General features: G+C 48.1%; 1 protein-coding gene across 2 annotated transcripts in view; it reads right to left on the reverse strand.

Annotated features, from left to right (window-relative positions):
- The window catches only part of Pitpna (phosphatidylinositol transfer protein alpha), a 52,920-nt gene extending 41,092 nt beyond the window's left edge, over window positions 1-11,828 (reverse strand). Inside the window, exons 1-3 of one of the 2 annotated variants that reach the window (XM_042673604.1) lie at window positions 11,575-11,828; window positions 7,308-7,356; window positions 7,013-7,043 (exon numbers count right to left, since the gene is read on the reverse strand). In XM_042673604.1, coding sequence (XP_042529538.1) covers window positions 7,013-7,043; window positions 7,308-7,330 — 54 coding nt within the window. In that variant the 5' untranslated portion in view covers window positions 7,331-7,356; window positions 11,575-11,828. The remainder of the gene's footprint in view (window positions 1-7,012; window positions 7,044-7,307; window positions 7,357-11,574) is intronic. The other variant, XM_042673606.1, reaches the window with a different exon arrangement.
- Between the last annotated feature and the right edge of the window lie 10,363 nt (window positions 11,829-22,191).

Here is a 22,191-nt window from a genome sequence, read left to right on the forward strand (position 1 = left end):
CTCCTCACCCTCACAAAGAACTTATAGAAGAGTCTTTGTGACAACCAGACTTCCAAAAGCTTTCCAATTTCCTGGTGGGGCTGAAGCGAGTGCTCCTGTTTCCTATATTAGACATAAAAGATTCTGTCCCTGGTCTGCTGGTTGGGTACCCTCCCTGTATTGGCGGTTACTAGATGGCAAAAGCTTGCTTTTCCTTTATTTGTGTCACATGTCACTCTATCAAATCACCAACAAGATCACTGGCCTACTCTGACCCCCTTGTGCTTGGGCCAATGTCCTGGGCAATGTCCAGGCCCGGCCCTTCTACCTCTTCTTTCTCAGGGAGGCTGACTAGAAGAAAAACTATGGTGAAGTGGCATGAACAGTGACAGAGCAGAAGTTTTATCTACACCAAAGGACACATCTTCTCCATCATTGCCATATCAAGTATAGGCACAAGGTTTAAGTAACATAAAGGAAAGCAAATGCCTGATCAACCAACATGTTAGGAGGATAAAGATTAAACTTTCCCCTACCCTTCCTTGGTCTCCCAGGAGTGAAAGACTAGGGATTTTCCTGTTTGTGGAGTAAAGCAGAGACTGTCCTCCTGGCGCCTGCCACTGACACCATGCCCTGTAACAGCAAGATGCGCAGCAGCTTCCAGGGCTGCTTCACAAAACTTGGAAGCCTGTTCCATAGCACTGCAGGGAAATTTCTGTGGAAGGTCTGGAAGGCAGAGCAATGGACCACGACAACTCACTGCATACCACAAAGCTGAAAGAGCCCTAATTTCTAAAGCAAAACCCAGTACAAAATGCTAAAGAAAGGTCTAGGCAAGTGATCAAGGCTCAGTTAATCCCATAAAGAGGAACATCTGGGTGAGAGCCAGTCACCTTGACCTTGCTAATCCGAAGCAAATCAGTGCTGCCCCACTGCTTCCACAGAACCGCAGTGTCTTTGTGCCTTTCTAGTTGTGCCACCTAGCTAAGGCACATTTGAAACTGCTAACAAGTGGGTCAGGGTTTGGCTGAGCCAGGGCTTCCTAAGACGGAGCAGGAACTCAGACTCAGAGAAGAGTCACAAGAATATCGAATCCCTAACTCAGCAATCTGAAAGGGCAGGCTAGGACAAGTGTCTGGTAGAGGGGACTGGGCAGCTGGCTAGTGATGCTCCTAGGGGAGGGGGATCCTCAAGGCAGGCAGAGATTGTCTTCACTAGGTTTCCCTTCCGCTATAGAAATCATAGAGTAGGTTCTAAGAGGATCAGACTGGGCTGACATCTTCCCCCTTTAATCTCTCTTGACATTCTGATCCTTTAATTCCAATGAGACAAGTAAGGCAGTTTAGTTAATCCAAAGGAGTAAGATTGCCCTGCACAAGTTACAGGTTAGGGACACTTTTCATATCAGAGCATTCCCTCTGCCATTGCTATTCTGCACCTAGGAAAGCTGCCAGAGGGCCGGGCGCTGGTGGCTCACGCCTGTAATCCTAGCTACTCAGGAGGCTGAGATCTGAGGATCTCGGTTCAAAGCCAGCCCGGGCAGGAGAGACCGTGAGACTCCTATCTCCAATAAACCACCAGAAAACCGGAAGTGACGCTGTAGCTCAAGTAGTAGAGCGCTCGCCTTGAGCTGAAGAGCTGAGGGACAGCGCCCAGGCCCAGAGTTCAAGCCCCACGACTGACAAAAAAAAAAAAAAAAGAAAGCTGCCAGACTCAGAGTGGATAGCAGTAGGGGTGAGGACCAGACCATTAAATCAGATAAGGATTCCAGCCTCCTAAACCTGAGAAAATGTACTCTGCCCTTGAGTTTTGTTCTTTGTCCTACAGACTAAGATACTCAGGTAAGAAAAAGAGGTTCCACAACTTTGGCATACAGGGGTGGAAGCCCAGGAAGATGTTATAGGTGGGCCAGAAATACTGACATGAAACAGGAAGTGAGCAGTACAGCTGCTGGTCCTGTTCCCAAGGCTGTCAGGGCAGGTGCCATAGGGGAATGGTCATGAATCTCTGCCCCACCCATAGTAGAAGGTGGACCAGCCTGAGCCAGGAACCACTGTGGACACTCCCACATCACATAGCCAGGGCTTTCCTGCTATGTTGCACAGTGGTTAGAAACCCAGGGCAGTGTTAGCAAAGGCTCTGCCAGCCCAAAGCAAATTCGGCCCCCAAAAATTGACTCAGGCCATCAGAATGACTTTAGAGATATGACTTTCTTTCATTTTTTTTCACCTTTCTCCCCAAATCAGAAGCTTTGAGGACCTCAAATCATGGCCTCCTGTCATGACCTTCAAATATAGGAAGTGAATCTACCTGTCACATGATTTCAGGCTGGTCTATGGGTATGATGAGTCAGGACAGGGTTACTGACAAAGACTAGAAGGCTTGTCTTTAATAATTTCTTCTTTGGGCCTTCTTTCTGATTTTTTTTTTTTTCCTCAGTCCTAGGGCTTGAACTCTGGGCTTGGGCATTATCCCTCAGCTCTTCAGCTCAAGGCCAGTGCTCTACCGCTTTGAGCCACAGCACCACCTCTGGTTTTCTAGTGATTGATTGGAGATAAGAGTCTCACGGACTGGGGCTGGGAAGGTGGCTCAGTGGAAGAGCGCTTGCCTTGCATGCCTGAGGCCCTGAGTTAGATTCCTCAGCACCACATAAGCAAAAAGAAAAAAAAAAGCCAGAAGTGGCGCTGTGGCTCAAGTGGTAGAGCGCTAGCCTTGAGCTGAAGAGCTGAGGGACAGCGCCCAGGCCCAGAGTTCAGGCCCCACGACCGGACCAAAAAAAAAAAAAGAGTCTCACGGACTTTCCTGCCCTGGCTGGCTTTGAACTGTGATCCTCAGATCTCAGCCTCCCTAGTAGCCAGGATTACAGGCATGAGCCACCAGTGCCTGGTTGAATTTTCTGATCTTTAGGAACTCAAGTTCAAGACTTTAAAAGAGCAGCTTCAACTCTACCAGGCCATGCACTGCTTTCCTGGCAGAAGTTTCTTGCTGAGAACAGGCTATCCATAGATGATGGAGCCTAGCTACCACTTACTTCCACTTAACCTAGGCTCTCATTTCCCCACTCTGCCCGATACTTCCTCAATGCTACAAATATCACACACTAAAACCTGCCGTAATGGATACTCTCAAGGCAGATTTCCTCTCCTTATACTCTTGGACCCCATCGCAAGTCAAAGTTCTGGTCCTCACTGCTAATGATGAAGAGGTGCTTCCAGACAACGCTGGCCCTCTTCGTCCATGGCACTCTCAAAGACAGTGAAACCTTCATTCCACCAAAATCCACTCTTCCTGAAACAGCACAGTCAAGAAGTCCCAACATAGCGGGGGAATATATATTGTGTGTGTGTGTGTGTGTGTGTGAAGAAGTCCCAACATAGCGGGGGAATATAGTGTGTGTGTGTGTGTGTGTGTGTGTGTGTGTTTGTGTGTGTGTGTGTGATAGTGTGTGTGTGTGTGTGTGTGTGTGTGTCCTGGGGCTTGAACTCTAGGCTGGGGCACTGTCTCTCAGCAATTCAGCAATTCAGCTCAAGGCTAGTGCTCTGTCACTTGAACCACAGCTCTGGCCTTTTCTGTTTATGTGGTAGTGTGGAATCGAACCCAGGGCCTTATGCATGCAAGACAAGCATTCTACCACTGAGCCACCTTCCCAGCCCCGGGAATATACTCTTGATGGAGGTGGAGTAGGATGATCCTATACAAGAGAAAGTCACTAGACAAGCTCCTTAAGTTTCAGGGCAAAGGATCAGCTGGATTGTCCTGCTTGGCCTTGCTATTCCTTTTTATTTTTTATTTTTTGGAGGGGGGAAATTCTGGGGCTTACTCAGAGCCTGAGTGCTGTCCCTCAGCTGCTTTTCTAATTTTTTTCAAGGCTAATACTCTACCACTTAAGGCACAGCTCCATTCTGGCTTTTATTTTGGATAGATTTTTATTGGAGATACGAGTCTCACATGCTGGGAAGGTGGCTTGGCAGTACAGTGCTTGCCTAGCATGCACAAAGCCCTGGGCTCAATTCCTCAGCACCACATAAACAGAAAAAGTTGGAAGTGGTGCTGTGGCTCAAGTGGTAGAGTGCTTGCATTGAGCAAAAAGAAGCTCAGGGCAGTACTCAAGCCCCAGGACTGGCCAAAAAAAAAAAAAAGAGTCCACAGACATTCTGCCTGGGCTGGCTTCAAACTGTGAGCTACCAGTACCTGCCTACTTGCTGTTTTTAATAATGAATGCAAGAAGTGGGGTACCAGTGGCTCATGACTGTAATCTTAGCTACTCAAAAGGCTGAGATCTGGGGATCATGGTTCTGTGAGACCCTTATCTCTAATTAATCATGAAGAAGCCAGAAGCAGAGCTCTGACTCAAGTGGTAGAGTGCTAGCCTTGAGCACAAAAAGTTCACAGACAGTGCCCAGGACCAGAGTTCAAGCCCCAGGACCAGCACAAACAACAACAAAAAGAGCACTATGGGTTTTCTTGGCCTGATTTCACTTCTCAAAGGGCCATCTCCTATTTGAAGCAAAGGGAAGTTACATGCTAGTTAGTCACCAAGTATGGTTAGGGAGAACCTCACAGATTTTCAAGAAACAGATGAAACTATGACTGAGGGCACTACAATGGCCAACAAACCACCAGATTCAAGTTGCACTGGAAGCTGGAGTGGGAACTATGGATTCAGGAGGAGGCAAAGAACAAGTCTGTACCAGAAGAGGAGAGGAAAGGAAGTTCAGGGACAGGGTGGGACAAGGGAGGTTCTGTGACAGTTTTCTGCTGTCCAAGAGACCAACTCTGAGTCAGCACGGCCTATGAACTTTCTTATGGCAAATGCTGCTGCCAAATCCCCAAACAAAGAGATGTCAGACTCAAAACCATAAAAGGACACAGGAGCCAGGCGCTGGTGGCTCACGCCTGTAATCCTAGCTACTCAGGAGGCTGAGATCTGAGGATCGTGGTTCAAAGCCAGCCTGGGCAGGAGAGAAGGTGAGACTCCTATCTCCAATAAACCATGAAAACCAGAAGTGGCGCTGTAGCTCAAGTGGTAGAGCGCTCGCCTTGAGCTGAAGAGCTGAAGGACAGCACCGAGGTCCAGAGTTCAAGCCCCACGGCCGACCAAAAAAAAAAAGGACACAGGAAAAGCCAAGCCTATTTGTCATTCCCTGCTGTCCCTCAAAAGAGTATTCTGTGCCAGGTATAATGGTATAGCCCTCTAATGCAGTACTTAGAGAGCAGAGGTAGGAGGATAGTGAGTTTAAAGACTTTGCTGGTCACCACTGGTGGTATAATCTTAGCTACTCAGTAGGCTAAGATCTGAAGATCATTGTTTAAAGCCAGCTTGGGTAGGAAAGTCTGTGAGAATCTTACCTCCAATTAAATACCAAAAAAGCCAGAAGTGGAGCTGTGGCTCAAGTGGTAGAGCACTAGCCTTGAACACAAAAGCTCAGAGACAGCACCCAGGCCCTTAGTCAAGCTGCAGAACCAGCACCAAAAAAAAAAAAACCCCGAACAACAAAAAAGAACCCACTCCAGTTGCTAAGTTCCAATGGATGGTGGTTGAAGCAAAAGAGATTTGCTAGACTCCATCTCCAAAAAATAGTAATAATAATCAACAAAAAGCATGGCTGGAGGTGCATAAGCAAGCTGAGCAAAAACAAACTCTAGTACTACCAAATTAAAAAAGGAAAAGAGGGGCTGGGAAGATGGCTCAGTGGTGGAGTGCTTGCCTTGCATGCCTAAGGCCCTAGGTTCGATTCCTCAGCACCACATCAGCAAAAAGAAATAAGCCGGAAGTGGTGCTGTGGCTCAAGTGGTAGAGCCCTAGCCTTGAGCTGAAGAGCTGAGGGACAGCGCCCAGGCCCAGAGTTCAGGCCCCACGACCGGACCCAAAAAAAAAAAGGAAAAGAGAGACGGGAGCTGGTGGCTCATGCCTGTAATCCTAGCTACATAGGAGGCTAAGATCTGAGGATCGCCAGCCTGGGCAGAAAAGTCCTGGAGACTCTAACCTCAAACTAATCACCAGAAAACCAGAAGTGGTAGAGCACTCACCTTGAGCTGAAGAGCACAGGGACAGTACCCAGGCCCGGGAGTTCAAGCCATACAACCGACATTAAAAAAAAAAAAAAAAAGGAAAAGGTAGACAGGCACTGATGACTCATGCCTGTAATCTTAGCGACTCAGGAGGCTGAGATTTGAGGATCATGGTTCAAAGCCAGCCTGGGCAGAAAAGTCTGTGAGACTCTTATCTCCAATTAATCATCAGAAAACTGGAAGTGGGGCTGGGAAAGTAGCTCAGTGGTAAAGCGCTTGCCTTGCATAGCTGAGGCCCTGGGTTTGATTCCTCAGCACCACATAAGCAAAAAGAAAAAAGCCGGAAGTGGTGCTGTGGCTCAAGTGGTAGAGCACTAGCCTTGAGCTGAAGAGCTGAGGGACAATGCCCAGGCCCAGAGTTCAGACCCCACAACTGGACCCCCCTCCCCAAAAAAAAAAAAAAGAAAACTGGAAGTGGTGCTATGGCTCAAAGTGGTGGAGCACTAGCCTTGAGCTGAAGAGCTCTGACAAGAAAAAAAAAAAAAAGGAAAAGGAAAAGAAACAAGAAAAGCAAAAAGTTCTATGTCCTGGTCTTGCAAGCAGTCACCAAAGTGGCTAAAAAGGGCCTCAAGATTTCCTGTCCTGCTAATTTGCTGTACTACTTGAGAGCCATGTACATCTCCTAGTCAAATCATGGAGGTCCTAGAAATGCACACACTTCATCCCATCAATAATATGTCCCCAAACAGGCACAACTCCTGTAGGCAAAGGGCTGATTTAGTCTCTGTTTACAGCCATCTAGCACACCAACACATGGAGCAGGATGTAAATGTTACCCAGATACACAACATAAATGCTCTTTCTACTCTAAATAGCACCAGGAAAATTTACAGAAGACACTGAAACTGGTTACCTCTAATTTAGGACAAAAAGGACAATAAGGCCACTTTCAGTCTAACTGAGCCAACGATCATAAGCAAGACTTAGGTACAACTATGGACAATAAAGAAAAAGGACTTACCTCATCTACAGACACAGGCAGGATGACTCGACTACAAGAGAGGGAAAAGAAAGAATCAACTTCAGGCTCCAAAACCTACTCAAGACTCTTAAAAGCATCATTTTTAAAGCATCACTCAATGTTCTGTTGCATATGACTCTATACTCACTGACAGAAACCCAGCAAGAAATGGCCCTCTGAGTGATTTGAGGTTAGGACCCGCTGTGCCCTTCTGGAATCCCATTTAGAACCCTGTGATTGAGGGTTAACTTGAATCCCCCCCACCTCCCAGCTACTTCCCAGGCTGCTGACTCACATTTGGAGCTGTCTTCTTCTCATGCTCCCTCACCCATCTCTTAATGCGTCTAGTAAAACAGAGAGGTTAACACAGAAGGACCCACTATGAGGAGGAGGATTCAGACCCAAAGAACCAGGCCCTGGGGATTTGCATCTCTGTGGACCCAACCTCCCAACATCCGCCCTCAAGGTGAAAGGCTGGGAAAGAGGCCAACATCACTGGAGGCTTAATCACTTTCAACATGTACTGAACCAGATGTAGTGGTTCATGCCTATAATTCCAGCACTCAGGAAACTGAATAGAAGGATCCTAAGTTCAAGGCCAGACAGGCCACAGAATGAGTATGAGGCCAGTTTAGACTATACTGCAAGACTTTGCCTCAAAAATAAATAAATAAAATGCCCCCCCCAAAAGTATGTGCCAACCATTTCTATTATGGGGCAGGATATTATAATATAAACTATTAACATGCCAGGCACCAGTGGCTCACACCTGTAATCCTAGCTACTTAGGAGGCTAAGAATCTGATAATCAAGGTTTTTAGCCAGCCCAAGCAGTAAAGTCCATGAGTCTCATCTCCAATTACCCACCAGAAAACCAGAAGTGGCACTAAGGCTCAAAGTAGTAGAGTACTAGCCTTAAACAAAAAAGCTCAGGGATAGTGCCCAGGCCCTGAGTTCAAGCCACATCACTGACAAAACAAAAACAAACTATTAACACACAACTCCAAAAGAGAACACCCAACTGTGCCCCGACCTCCAGAAGCTATCGAGGGCACCCCAATGGATCATTTTTTCCTCTCCATTTCAATGACCATCAGTTGTTAAAGGTACCATCAATAACCTGAGGGAGAAACCATGGCCGGTAAAGTCCTCCATGGAATCAGAGGAGTGAGAGGCAAAAGGGTTAGTGTCACTTGTCCAGGTGGCTCACATTTGTTTTTGTTTTTTTTTGGGGGGGGTCTGAAGTCTGGGCCTGGGCGCTGTCCCTCAGCTCTTCAGCTCAAGGCTAGCGCTCTACCACTTGAGCCACAGCGCCACTTCCGGCTTTTTTCTTTTTGCTTATGTGGTGCTGAGGAATCGAACCCAGGGCCTCAGGCATGCAAGGCAAGCTCTCTATCACAGAGCCACCTTCCCAGCCCGGTGGCTCACATTTGTAACACAGACCAATGGCTGATCCCCAGTTCAGTACTGGGTAAGCAAGATGAGGAAAAAGGCCTTGGCTGCCAAAGCCAAATCAGCTTCCAAGCATAGATTCTCAGTCCTCAAAGCCTTGCTGGGCCCTATTGGGCCCTTCTGTGCCTTATGTGCTTGCTTGGTGAAGCAGGATCATACCCTCCTTAGTAGGCAGTGGGTTCAAGCATGATTCCTTGTTTCAGACTGCTAACTAGCTATTTTCTAGTTCCATACAGGGCCCCAAGAATCAAGAGCACACAGAGGGGTCTGAGGAAAACATCACAGTAAAAGCCAGGCATTAAACAGAAAAATAGAAGGAAAATCAAAATGGGTTCCAAGTCTTTATTGTCTTCTAACAACTCCCATCTTCCAGAATGACTCAAATAATGTAAATCATCTAGTTTACTGGATACTGCCACTAAAGCTCTCGTTCCATTAGAGAAAGCCAACAGTGCAGAAAAATACTCCCAACTCGGAGGCCAGAATTTCTGCACCCTCAGAAGAAACTTCCTAGAAAACAATATGTCTTTTATCTTTAAGAGCACAGCAAAAATCACATCCAAGAATTTTTAGAAATCAAATTCAAGAATCCTGTGAGATGAAATGTCAGAAGAATCAAAAGGGACAATCTTCACATCTAAAACCCCTTCCTCCTAAAGCATCATAGGATGCTCTCATTTACAGATGCACACACAGACATGTTTCCAGTGTTCCTTGGAAACAAAAGTTCAGCAGCAATAAGGTACAATTCTAAAGGATAGGGCACAATTAGACTGAGACAGGAGCCATGCAGTATATTATAGTGTGACCTTCACTTGCACCCTTCCTAGAGCTGCAGCACCGAAGCCAGAGCCAAGAGTCTCTCCCACCTTATCCCCAGCCCAGGGATGCAAACACTGAACAAAAGTTCAGCAGTAAGGAAATATGGATGCCAGAAAGGCTCTGTATCCCCAGCACTTTGGGCCTTTTCCTGTCAGGCTTCAAGGGAAGGAGAACAAAGAGTGGGAAAAGAGTACCTCCCTTACAAACTCACTCAAATCTCTTTTGAAGGGCCCTTCCTTCCCCTGCATGACCTTCTGTTCAAAATTATAGATGTCTACAGAGTCTAGGCTTCATCTAGGAATGGGGGAAATAGAAAAAAAAAAGACCTGAAGAATGGGAAAGTGGGGCTGAGAAGGTGGCTCAGTGGTAGAGCGCTTGCCTTGCATACATGAGGCCCTGGGTTCAATTCCTCAGCACCACATAAGCAGGGGGGAAAAAAGCCGGAAGTGGTGCTATGGCTCAAGTGGTAGAGCGCTAGCCTTTAGCTGAGGGACAGCGCCCAGGCCCAGAGTTCAGGCCCCATAACCGGACCAAAAAAAAAAAGAATGGGAAAACTACTGCCTTGGACACTGAAGATTAAACTGCAAAGTATATCATCATCCTCTTCTCCTTGGAGAACCTTAACATCCTAGGGTTCTTCCTCTTCACCATGTAAAAGTCAGCTCTGGCTAGACTGACAACAGACTAGATACAAGAAAGCAAAGTGAAGGGACCTCCAAATTATATTCTTCACATAAAGTGTCAAGTTGGATGACCCTGGATCTCTGCTTCCTTTGTCATGCAAATTCCATACTATGTCCTAAATGTACCTCCAAGGGGCAAGCCAGGTGGGGCTGGACAAAGTGTCTTCACTGGCAAAAAACTCTCTGTATACCTACCTGGCTACTAAGAGTCCCACAAGTCTACTTGAATATTTCCCACTTCTGGATTTCCACGGCTTCTGACTCAATGTTATCAGAATCTTAAGAGATAGGTCACCTTGTTATTTGAAATATTTACCCATCGAATCCCCTGGATTTCAGGACCAAACCATCTCTCTGTTAACTCTTGCCCCAAATTACCAGCTTCTCACCTCCAAGGCATTAAGAACTCCCTCACCCTCCAACATCTCTCCTCAATTACTGACTTTATGGAATCTTCCTCAATATCTCAAAGTCATTTCCCCATCTTTTCTCACTGAGAAACCCTCAGAAACATGCTATCCCTGTCCTGGTCCCTGCTACCTTCAATAACAGGTGTATTCACTGGCAAACATACTCTCCTTCTAGGCTGCTTGTGCTTTTGATAACTTTCTGGTCCTCACCTTCATCACAACTCCCTTGATTCACCCCCAATGTACCCAACATTATCTGTACTCTTCATTCAGGTGTCCTAAGCAGTCATCCCAAGATTTTTCTAAATACCTCTTCTTTCTGAACCTACCATCTGGACACCACGTCACTCCAGCCTCCCCACCCCCATTCTTACTCCCACTCCCAATCGCAGCCCCTTAAGCTATACTTCCCTTCCTCGCTCCCAATCGCAGCCCTTTAAACTATAATTCCCTTCCTCACTCCCAATCTCAGCCCCTTAAGCTATACTTCCCTTCCTCACTCTCAATCTCATCCCCTTAAACTATACTTCCCCTCCTCTATCACTCAAGCCTGATCCTGACTCTCTACTCCTTTTTTCCGGGGCCGCCCAGTTTATTACAATCCTTCCCTGCTGCCGAAAGCAGCCACTGTGCCTGCTCCAGGTTCCGATTCAGCGCTCCTCGCCACTCCTCACCGGCATCTCAACTCCATTCCAGGAGCTGTCTTATCTGATCCTGCCCCTTAGTACTGTTCAGCCCTCAAATCCCTCCCAACCACCAGCCGGCTTCCCCAGCTCTGCCTGCCCTTGTCGCACCGTTCCAGGGTCCATCAGACAACTCCTCCATCTCCCGCGGGTCCCATCAGCCCCTCCTGCAGTGCCGGCTGGTCCTTCCACCTAGCTCCCTCGGCGCCTCTGGATGACCCGCAGCCAGCTCTTCCTGTCCCTTTGACCCCATCTTACGTCCGGCCCGGCCCCGTCTGGCCCCCTCGGCCTCTCCTCAGGCCTATATTCGTCCCTGGCTGCCCCTCCACCTCGGGTTGCCGCCTGGCTCTCTTTGCCCCCTTTGGCCTCACCTCGATTCCTGTCCGGGCCCCCCGATGTTCCCCCTCCGTCCCTGCTGGGCTACCCACTATCCCATCACCAGCCTTCCTGGCCGCCATCCCCGACGCTGCCTCCCTCCCTCCCGGCTTCTGCACCGCGGACAGGACACTCACTACTCCTTGAGCAACACCATGTCGCTTCGCGGCTCGGCGACTGCCGGCTGTCCGCCCGGCCTCCAGCCCGCTTCCCGGAGGCCGCTCTCCCTGTGGCCCGGCCCGGCCCGGCCGCCTGTACGCCTTCGTCGTGGTCTGCTCCGTCCCCGCCGCTCTCGCTGCGGTCGCCGCGCGGACTCCTGCCACCCTGGCCTCGTCGCCTCCCGCGCCGCTGCCGACGCCGCCCGGAGCTCCGGTTCCGCAGCGCCGCGCGGGGGCGGGGCGTCTCTGCGGCAACCAGAGCGTCACACGCAGCGGTACGCGCTGACCTCACCGCGGGGGCGTGGCCTTCCAGGGCGTACACGCCCCCTCACGCCTTTAAGTAGGCTGCTCTCTGTCAGTGTGGACGTCGAAGGTGGGCCCCGGGCCAGCGCTAGACCCGGTTAGTAGGCAGAGCAGGCATCTTAGGGGTGAGGTATAAGTGCTCTTCTACAGGACAAATGAAGGAACCCTAGGATGCCAGGATCTCCCCAGGGAGTAGGTTGAGATCCACATAAAGGTTGTGTCAGAAATAAAGGAAGCAGGGATATAGCGCAGTGGCAAAGCACTTGTCTAGCACACAAAGCAAACAATAGCAATAAATAACAGCAAGTTCTCCTCTAAGTACTTGATTTATCACTACTCTACTAGAAAGGTACGGTTACTGTCCCATTTACAAGTGGTGAGATTTAAGTTAGTCTTGCTCAAGTCCAAAATTCCAGTAGGATGGAGTTGAGATTTTTTTAGCCCAGCAGCCTTGTAAAAATAATTAATTTTAAATTATCCTTAAGTAGTTGTAACAAAGGAGTTTCAATTCAACAGTCAGTTCGTGAGTGCAATGCATTTGATCAGTGTCACCCTTTTCATCATTCTCGGGGATCTCTCCCAACCCCACCCATTGCAACCCAACAGTTTCATTACCACATCATCCACCCAATAAACATTTGCTGCACCGGGCTGGTGGTTCGCGCCTGTAATCCTAGCCGCTCTGGAGGTTGAGATCTGAGGATCACCGTCCAAAGCCAGCCCAGGCAGGAAAGTCCATGAGACTCTTAACTCCAATTAACCACCAGAAACCGGGAAGTGGTGCTATAGTTCAACTGGTAGAGCATTCGCCTTGAGCTGAAGAGCTCAAGAATAGCATCCAGACCCAGATTTCAAGCCCCAGGACAGAAAAAAAAAATGCTGTGTACCAAAGCCTGTACTTTCCTGAAGAGTGAATCTAGCCCTTAGGAAGCTCAGAGTCAGATAGAGTAGGTAACATCTGGAGGTTATAGAGCCAGGCCATTAGAATGACACTTGGGTTTGGTAGGCTTACATCAAGGGGCACTTGATTGAACGTGAGGAAAGGGTATGTAGTCAGGGAAGGCGGCCAGGAGGTAAGATTCCAGGCTGAGATCCTGGAGGAGTTGTGTAGGGGAAAAGTGTGGCCAGCAGAGTGAAAGCAAAGGCTGCAGACAACAACATACTTCATTTGGGAAACTAAAAGATGTGACTGGTCCTTTAAGTTTGGAGGCCCAAGGAGCTAGGGAGGAAACATAAGTCAGGCAGTGACAGTGACATGAGTAGGTTCAGGATGCAAAGGCTTACTCCAAAGCCTAAAGAGTGGAGGCATCTAAGAATCTAGATATCTGGGCAGGTGTTAGGTATGAATGATCTTTTATAAAAGAACAGTTGCACCCCAAAGCTTGGGCTTTCCCCTGGGAGAGAGTGGCTGAGATCCAGAAAAAGATTGTGTAAAAAAAGAAAAAGTCTTTGGGCTTGGTGGTACCTTCGTCTAGCTATCTGGGAAGGGTAGATAAAAGGATCAAGGTCAGAGGCCAGCCTCAGTCAAAAGTGCAGGACCCTATCTGAAAAGTAAAGCAAAAAGGGGGGACATGGGTCAACTAGTAGAGTACCATAACACAGAAGGACAAATTAAGGACTGGAGATGGAGTGGACCAATAGGGAAGTGGCAATACTTGTTAGGAATCTGTCATCAACATCTAGGGAACACAAGGAGTAAAAAAATGCAGGGCTTGTTAGCTAATGGGCTGAGAGGGTAACAGAGTATTAATGATGAATTGGTGAGAAAAACTGGAGGGTTTCCAATCTGAGAATCTGGATGGCCAGTATGGCTTTCAGTGAAAACATAGGAAAACAAGTTGTCCAGGTGATAATGACTTTGGTGTGGAACTCAATGAGAGCAGGGAGAAGTTCATTCAGGTGAAGTGGTGGGCAGATGCTTAGGGTGGGAGGGTGAAGCAGGTACTGCTGTCCAGCGATGACTAGTGCCCAGGAATTCCCTGGGTATTGCATGTGTTATCTACTTATTCATCAAACCATAGTGTAGGAACAAGGATAACTCTAGAAATATAAGCCCAAGCTCCACAAGGGAAAGCCAAGAAAGGAGATGGGAAGGACCTGAAGTCCAAGACTAAGTAAGTGCCTTGGACTTTGGTCCTCTGACTCTCTAGCACAGGGCTTTCTCTTCTCTGTAGTATCAATGAATAGTTCTTTATCAGACCCTGTGTACTGGCTCTCTCCAGGAAGTAACCAGATCCTGTCCCCTGGGAACTTGCAGTCTAGTTGGGAAAACTTCAATTCTTCATTCACTCAATAAATATTGATTGAGCACCTGGCCTTATCCTAGGTCTTTTTTTCTAGGCACTCAGGATACAGGGGTAACCAAGCAAAACAAAATTTTCCTTGCTTTGTGGAGGGAAGCATAATTAAACAAATACAGACATGATTTCCAGTAGTGATAAAGAAGCTGAATTGGTGACTAGCTTTGGTGGGCAGCATTGGCATGTGGTCAGAAAAGCCTTTGGGAGGGGCCATATTTATAGCTCTTTTATTTTCCTTTTTATTTCTTTTTATTTTTATTTTTGGTCCATCTTGGGGCTTGAACTCTGGGCCTGGGTGCTGTCCCTGAGCTCTTCAGCTCAAGGCAAGTGCTCTACCACTTAAGTCACAGAGCCACTTTGGGTTTTCTGGTGGTTTATTGGAAGTAAGAATTTCATGGACTTTCCTGCCCAGCTGGCTTTGAACTGTGATCCTCAGATCTCAGCCACCTGAGTAGCTAGGATTATAGGTGTGAGCCACCGGCACCTGGCTTCTTTTTTATTTCTTTATGTCCAAGACCAGACTCAAACTCAGTACCTATGTTTTTACTGCTTTTGTTTATTGGCTGGCACTCTACTAACTGAGCCAAGCCTCTAACCCTAAGGCCGTGTTTAGATTGAGACTAGAAAGACTAGAGAGATTAATGCTAAACTGGCTTCTTAGCTGATAAGAATTCAAGGTGAGATTAAGGGCTAGGCTGAGCAACTTGGAGATTAAGGGCTAGGCTGAGCAACTTGGGGGAATAAGGAACCAAATCAAGCACCAGAATTTGAGAGAAATAGCCTTATCTCTGAGAGAACTTGCACAAGAAGAAAACAATCACTGCCTGGTGCTGGTGGTTCAAGCCTATAATCCTAGCTACTCTAGAGGCTGAGACCAGAGGACCACATTTTGAAGCCAGCCTAGGCAGGAAAGTCCCTAAGACTCTTATCTCCAATTAAGCACCAAAAAAAAGCTGAAAGTAGCTGTGCTAGATCTCTAGCCTTTAGCAAAAAGCTAAAGGACAGCTCCAGGGACTTAAATTCAAGCTCACAGGCACAAACAAACAAAAAGAGAACAGTCACTAGGAATTGGCTGTAGCTTTGGGTGTGTATGGGTGTGTATGTGAGGTGGGGGGGGGGGGCGGTCTAGGGCTTGAACTCAGAGCCTGGGGCAATCTGTCTGTGAGCTTTGGTACTTTATTGGAGATAAGAGTCACAGAGCTTCCTACTTGTGCTGGCTTTTAGCCACATTCCTTAGATCTCAGTCTCCTGAGTACCTAGGATTAAAGGCATAAGCCACCAGGGCCCTGTTTGGATATAGCTTTTGACAAAGATGATTGTGTCACCTTGAGCATCAATACTAGAGAAGGTCTGAGGTATAGGAAGCACCTGGGAACATGGAGGTCTTGAGCTACAAGAGACTATGGGGGCAGGAATGACCTCTTCAGTGGGAAATTAGCAGAGCAAAAGTGCTGGACAAGCTGGGTGTTGGTGGCTCACGCCTATAGTCCTAGCTACGCAGGAGGCTGAGATTTGAAGATCACAGTTCAAAGCCAGCCCAGGGAGGAAAGCCCATGAGACTCTTATCTCCAATAAACCACTTGAAAAAAAAACAGAAGTGGAGCTGTGGCTCAAGTGGTAGAGCGCTAGCCTTGAGCTGAAGAGCTCAGGGACAGCACCCAGGCCCAGAATTCAAGCCCCACAACTGACAGGATTCAGTGCTGAGATCTGAACAGAGCATGCTAGCTCCAGTGAGCAAAAAGTAAAGTGGCCAATACATGGGGCTGAATGTGGGTCCTTAAGTCCCAGGTAAGAGAGTTTGAGGACCCATTTGAGGGCCGTAGGGACCTCCCTACAACTCACTGCCCAGTTTTATTTTTTATTTATTTATTTATTTTTTGGGTCCGGTCGTGGGGCCTGAACTCTGGACCTGGATGCTGTCCTTCAGCTCTTCAGCTCAAGGCTAGCACTCTACCACTTGAGCCACAGCGCCACTTCTGGCTTTTTTCTTTTTGCTTATGTGGTGCTGAGGAATCGAACCCAGGGCCTCAGGCATGCAAGGCAAGCGCTCTACCACTGAGCCACCTTCCCAGCCCCTGCCCAGTTTTAATTGTTATAAAGTATTTGCCACTCTTCCTTCTCTTTTCTTTCCTGAGGTATACATACATATGCAGTGTGTATATATGTATGTATTGGCAGTATTGGGGCTTGAATTCAGGGCCTTGAGCTTGCTTGGTAGTGCTCTGCCATTTAAACCATGTCTCTAACCTTCCTGAAGCTTTTATTTATTTATTTATTTCTCAGACTTTCCTGCTCAGGCTGGCTTCCAACTGAAATTCTCAGATCTCAACGTCCTGCGTAGCTATGATTACAGGTATGAGCTGCCAGCACCAGCACCTGGCTTTTATTCTGTTTTGTTTTATTTTATTTTTGTCAGTCATGGGCTTGAACTCTGGACTTGAGCACTGTCCCTCAGCTCTTCAGCTCAAGGCTAGCACTCTACCACTTTGAACCACAGCTTCATTTGTTTTTTTCAAGCGGTTTATTGGAGATAAGAGTCTCCTGGACTTCCCTGCCTGGGCTGTCATTGAACCGCTCAGATCTCAGCCTCCTGAGTAGCTAGGATTACAGGCGTGAACCACTGGCTCTGGGCCTGGCTTTTATTTTTGAGACAAGGTGCTACTATGTAGCTCAGACTGGCCTTCAAACTCCAGAACTGCTTGCCTCAACCTCCTAGGTACTGGGATTCCAAGTGTGCAAACACCACACCTGAGTTCTTACATGTATTTTACTCTCTCCCTCTCCTCCTTAAGCCTTTTGTGTCTATCTGCTCTGTCTCTTTCTCCAGTACCTCCCCACCCCCAGCTGCCTGTCTCTGTCTCTTTTTTTTTTTTTGTCGGTCGTGGGGCCTGAACTCTGGGCCTGGGCGCTCTCCCTGTGCTCTTCAGCTCAAGGCGAACGCTCTACCGCTTGAGCCACAGCACCACTTCCTCTGTCTCTTTTTACCTCTCTCCCTTTCCTCCTCTTCAGGCCTTTCCTTCTGTCTCTCCTCCCCTCATGCCGGCCCACCTTTTGTCTCAGTTCTTGTGACTCTTTGGGGGAAGTGTACCTTCAGCCTGCATTTCTTTCATGCAGCTGTCTCCTTCCCACCCCACTGCTCCTCCCTCTCTCCCACTCTCCCCAGCCCCTTGTGGGGACTGTATGCCTACATCTCTTGTAGCCCTGGCTGTTGCCTCTAGCTGGCTGGCCCTTCATTTTGGCCATACTTGTAACCGATCTCTTCTTTCCTATCTTGGGAAGACTGTGTTTCACTGTTTCCATCTTCTGCTCTGTCTCTTCCTGGCTGCTGAATACATGCTTCTCTCCAGCCTCTGTCTGTTTCAGCCTTTTTCTTTTGCAGTAAAGAGGCTTGAACTCAGGGCCGCAAAAGCACTCTACCACATGAGCCATGCCCCAGCCCTTTTGTTTTGGAGTTAGGATCTTCTAATTTTGCCCAAACTGTCCTCAACCACAATCTTGCTGCCTCCACTTCGTAAGTGTCTGGTGCTATAGGCATGGACCACCACACCCAATTCTCAGTCTTTTTTGTATTTTATTTATTTTAATTTTATTTATTTTGCCAGTCAGGGGCTTGAACTCAGAGCCTAGGTGCTGTCCTTGAGCTCTTTTGCTCAAAGCTAGTGCTCTATCACTCTGAGTCACAGTGCCACTTGCTGTTTTCTGGTGGTTAACTGGAAATTAGAGTTTAACAGACTTTCCTGCCTGAACTGGCTTTGAACTGCAATCCTCAACCTCCTGAGTAGCTGGGATTAGGCATAGCCACTAGCACGTGGCCTCTTTTGTATTTAGTACTGTGTGTCTATCTCTTTTTAAATTTCATTCCCACAATATTTACTGAATAACTTTTCTATACCAGGAAGTATAAGTATAGTGATGATCAAGGTAGGGTACATGCCAGCTTTCAAGGAACATTTGTTCTGGTGGGAAGACAGACAGGCAAGAGAACAAACCTGGCTCTGCTCTGTGTATGAGTATGTGCATGTGCATGTCCTGCTTAGCATGCAGGAGATCTTTGGTTCCATTCCTAGTACTGGTGTGTGTGTGTGTGTGTTGTTGTTGATCATGGGGCTTGAACTCTGGGCCTAGGGGCTGTCCTTCAACTCTTCAGCTCAAAGTGAGCACTTTACCACTTAAGCCACAGTGCTACTTCCAGGCTTCTGGTAGTTAATTGGATGTAAGAGTCTCACAGACTTTCCTGCCCAGGCTGGCTTTGAACGGTGATCCTCAGATCTCAGCCTCTTGAGTAGCTAGGATTACAGGCATGAGGCACCGTTGTCCAGCTGGATTTTTTTTCTTTTTTTTTTTTTTTTGGTAAGTGGGGCCTGGGTGCTGTCCCTCAGCTCTTCATCTCAAGGCTAGTGCTCTACTACTTGAGCCACAGCACCACTTCTGGTTTTTTCAGCTTATGTGGTACTGAGGAATTGATCCGAGGGCCTCATTTATACAAGGCAAGCACTCTACCACTGAGCCACCTTCCCAGCCCATGGTTTTTAAAAACTAAAAATAAAATAAAATAAAAAGAGATCGCTGAGTGTGGAGTCACCTACTTATCCCATTGGGCACAAGAGCCATACTGGCTTTGGGTAGGGCCTCAGGCCCTTGAGGGTGAGCTGGCTTGCTCAAAGCTTCTCTGACAATTCCTTGTCCCTAAATAGAGACTGAGCACCACAGGGATGGAGATGAGAGTGTTTAACCTATTTGTTCACTCAGTAGCATTCACTATGAGCCAGTCTGGGGAAACAAGAGTTTAAAAAAAAAAAAGAGAAGGGCTCAGCCTACATAATGCAGGAGAGAGGGGAGAGTATATAATCTGCTGGGCAGAAGGGAAACCTGACAGCAGGTATCTTAGTGTCCAAAGGGGGCAACAAGACCCTTTACTTGCTCACCTCTTTCCCTATTTCAACAGTGTTTAGCCTACATAGGGTTAAAAATGATTTGAGCAGCTGTGATATTTTTCTAAAAAAGTCCTTCCAGCCAACATTTGAAAAGGGAGATATTTTATGTAAATCTCAGCTTCCAGCTTCTCTTAAAAAAAAAAAAAATTAAAAGGTCTGGCAACTCATCTCCAAATGACAGCACATGGCTGGAGCTATGTCCAGGATGTTCCCCCTAGATGGGGGTTGTAGTCTTCAGGTCTCCCTCCACCCACATCCTCCCATGTTCCAAGGTGGAGGTCAACATCTAGCTGTTTCTGTTTGACCACAGAGTGTATGCAGCGGCTCTCCTTGAAGAGCTGTCTCCATCAAAAGCGGGAAATGAAAGGCGACAACAAAGGGATGTTGGCTGAGCTCAGCCTTTGAGGTTGCAGTCCTAACAAGACGCAGCCACCAGGCACATCCTGGTGTGTCTGGCATGTGCCTGCCCTGGCTGCAGGGGCCCGCCACTCATTCCTTCCTGAGTGGCGCCACCTCAGCAGTCCATAACCTCACCTGGGCCCCAGGCCCCCAATGTTAGGTTATAGGTCTCAGACAGTTTTGTTTGGTCTCCTCCCTGCCTGGTTCAGAGGGGGGTCTCCCAGGAGCTTCTCTGGGTAGGCCCAGAGGTTGTCTCCCTCCTATAGTCACTGCCCAGGGTCCTGGTGGAAAAGTGGTTAGTTTGGTGGGAAGGCCACAGGAGGAAAAGCAAGGATGAGCTCCATTAGAACCAGGATTCAGTTGGTGTGAGTAAGTAGCTTATACCTGTAATCTTGGGTTCTCAGGAGGCTGAGATCTGAGGATTGTGTTTAGTAGCCAACCCAGACAGTAAAGTCCATTAAACTCTCATCTCCACCAAAATACTGCAGGTGGAACTGTGGCTAAAGGGTAGAGTGTCAACCTTGAGGGCTGGGAAGGTGGCTCAGCGGTAGAGCGCTTGCCTTGCGTGCATGAGGCCCTGGGTTCGATTCCTCAGCACCACATAAGCAAAAAGAAAAAAGCCGGAAGTGGTGCTGTGGCTCAAGTGGTAGAGCACTAGCCTTGAGCTGAAGAGCTGAGGAACAGTGCCCAGGCCCAGAGTTCAGGCCCCACGACTGGACCCCCCCCCCCAAAAAAAAAAAGAGTGTCAATCTTGAGTGAAAAAGCTAAGGGAGAGTGTCGAGGTCCTGAGTTCAAGCCTCAGGACTGGCACACACACACACAGAACCAGGATTTAGCAGCAGCCTTGGGATTCCTGCCTTTCCATTGGGAGACCCTTTCCTTTGTCCTGCCCACTTAAAGAACAAAAGGCCAAAGCAGCTATGGCAGCCTAAGAGGGTGGACATCAGTATGCATGTATTTTTCAGGAGGGACAGGAATTCTGGACACAAGATATGTCATCAGGGGAGAAAGAAACACAGGAGGCATGGAGGAAGCAATTCTTAGTCATTCTCAGCAGACATTTATTGAGTGCTTACTGTGTGCCAAGGAGTAGGCCATGTGCAAGGAACAGCAAAGGAGCAGGGAAGAACCAGGGTCACTGAATTGTCAGTGACACTGTGTGACCCTGGTTAACACTGAGAATGGATTTCCCTCAGGCGCCTCTCTGAGGCCTAGGTTGGGCCCTGGACCCTGAACCCTGAACCTGGCTTGTCTAAATGTTCCTTCTAGCAACCGAAAAAGATAAGAGCCAGGGAAGGCCATTCCTTCTCCATCCAGGTGTCATGGCACACATTTCTTTAAACACAGACATACCCAGACATACTCGGAACAAGTCTTGGACCACACACGTGCACATCCATGCACGTGCGCGCACGTGTACACACACACACACACACACACACACACACACACATACACACACTTAGAAGCCCAGGCAAACAGCTGTCCAAAGTGGTTGTGGAGGTGCTTTGACCTGCCTCCATGGCTTAGAATTGGAGTCATCCCATTCAGTATAAACCTGCCCCATTTAGAGACAATCCAGACACAAAGGTCTTATGGGAACAATATAAAGGAAAAGTGGTCAAGGGAATCACTTCTTAAGGCTTTGCTGAGACAGGAATTCTGAGAGGAGCAGGGTCAGCAGGGACACATCTCACTGTCCACTTGGCTGCAAGTCCATCCTGGTCAGGGCCACCTTAAGTAGGTGTCCTGTCATCTGGGTGGGGATGCCTTGTTCCCTGTGCTGTCTACCCTCTTCCAGAGCCATCAAATAATACCCCCATGGTTAAGTGCCTGCTAACTGCCAGATACACTACTGTACAGGCGCTTTACTTACACACCCCTGCAGTCATTCTTGGTGAGTACCATTGACTCTGTGTTACACATGAGGAAACTGAGGCTCAAGACTTGCCTAAGTGCACCAGAGAGAATGTGGTCAGGCCTGGTGACCTTTACTCCTCAGTGTCTCCTCAGCATGGGGAGATGGGCCACTATCTGAGGAGGACCGAGGTCAGGGATGGCCAGTGTCCCTTATCCATTCTTAGATCTGCCCAGAAGGGTGACTAACTTCAGAGACCAAGGGACACAGGCAGTGGCTCCATGTTGGCAAGGAGATGCCAGAGTGGTGACAGGTGACAGGCCAACCTCATGAAGCATGCAGAGCCTCCTTGACCCCTAGGAAGCTTCTTAAATGCCCCCACCCCCACCCCGCTCCCAAATCAGGCTCCAGGTGTCAGGGTATGGGGAAAATCTCATAGAGCCTACCTGTTCATCCCGACACCCCACCCTCAAGGAAATACTGCGGCCTGCAATCCCTCTGATTCAGAGGCCCTGTGCTACTACCCTCATAAACCGTGTGTTTGGGGAAATTGAGCCCCTGGTAATTAGCACAGATAAGGCACCTCGCTGTCCCAAAAGCCCCTTAAGAATCTGTCATTGAGTCCTTCACAGGAAAGGTGACTGCTACTGGAATGGCCCCTGGAGCCAGGTTCTGTGAAGGCAGAATAGAACTCCTTACAGGAACTCTTTACCACAGGCTCCCTATAGCTTGTCCCTGCCCCTCACCATCTACCATCTGCTCAGGTTCAGACAAACAAGTGCATCAAAGCTCCACTTAGCAG

Source organism: Dipodomys spectabilis, unplaced genomic scaffold, assembly GCF_019054845.1.
Source record: "Dipodomys spectabilis isolate Male_0828 unplaced genomic scaffold, ASM1905484v1 ptg000018l, whole genome shotgun sequence".
NCBI classification, from domain to species: domain Eukaryota; kingdom Metazoa; phylum Chordata; class Mammalia; order Rodentia; family Heteromyidae; genus Dipodomys; species Dipodomys spectabilis.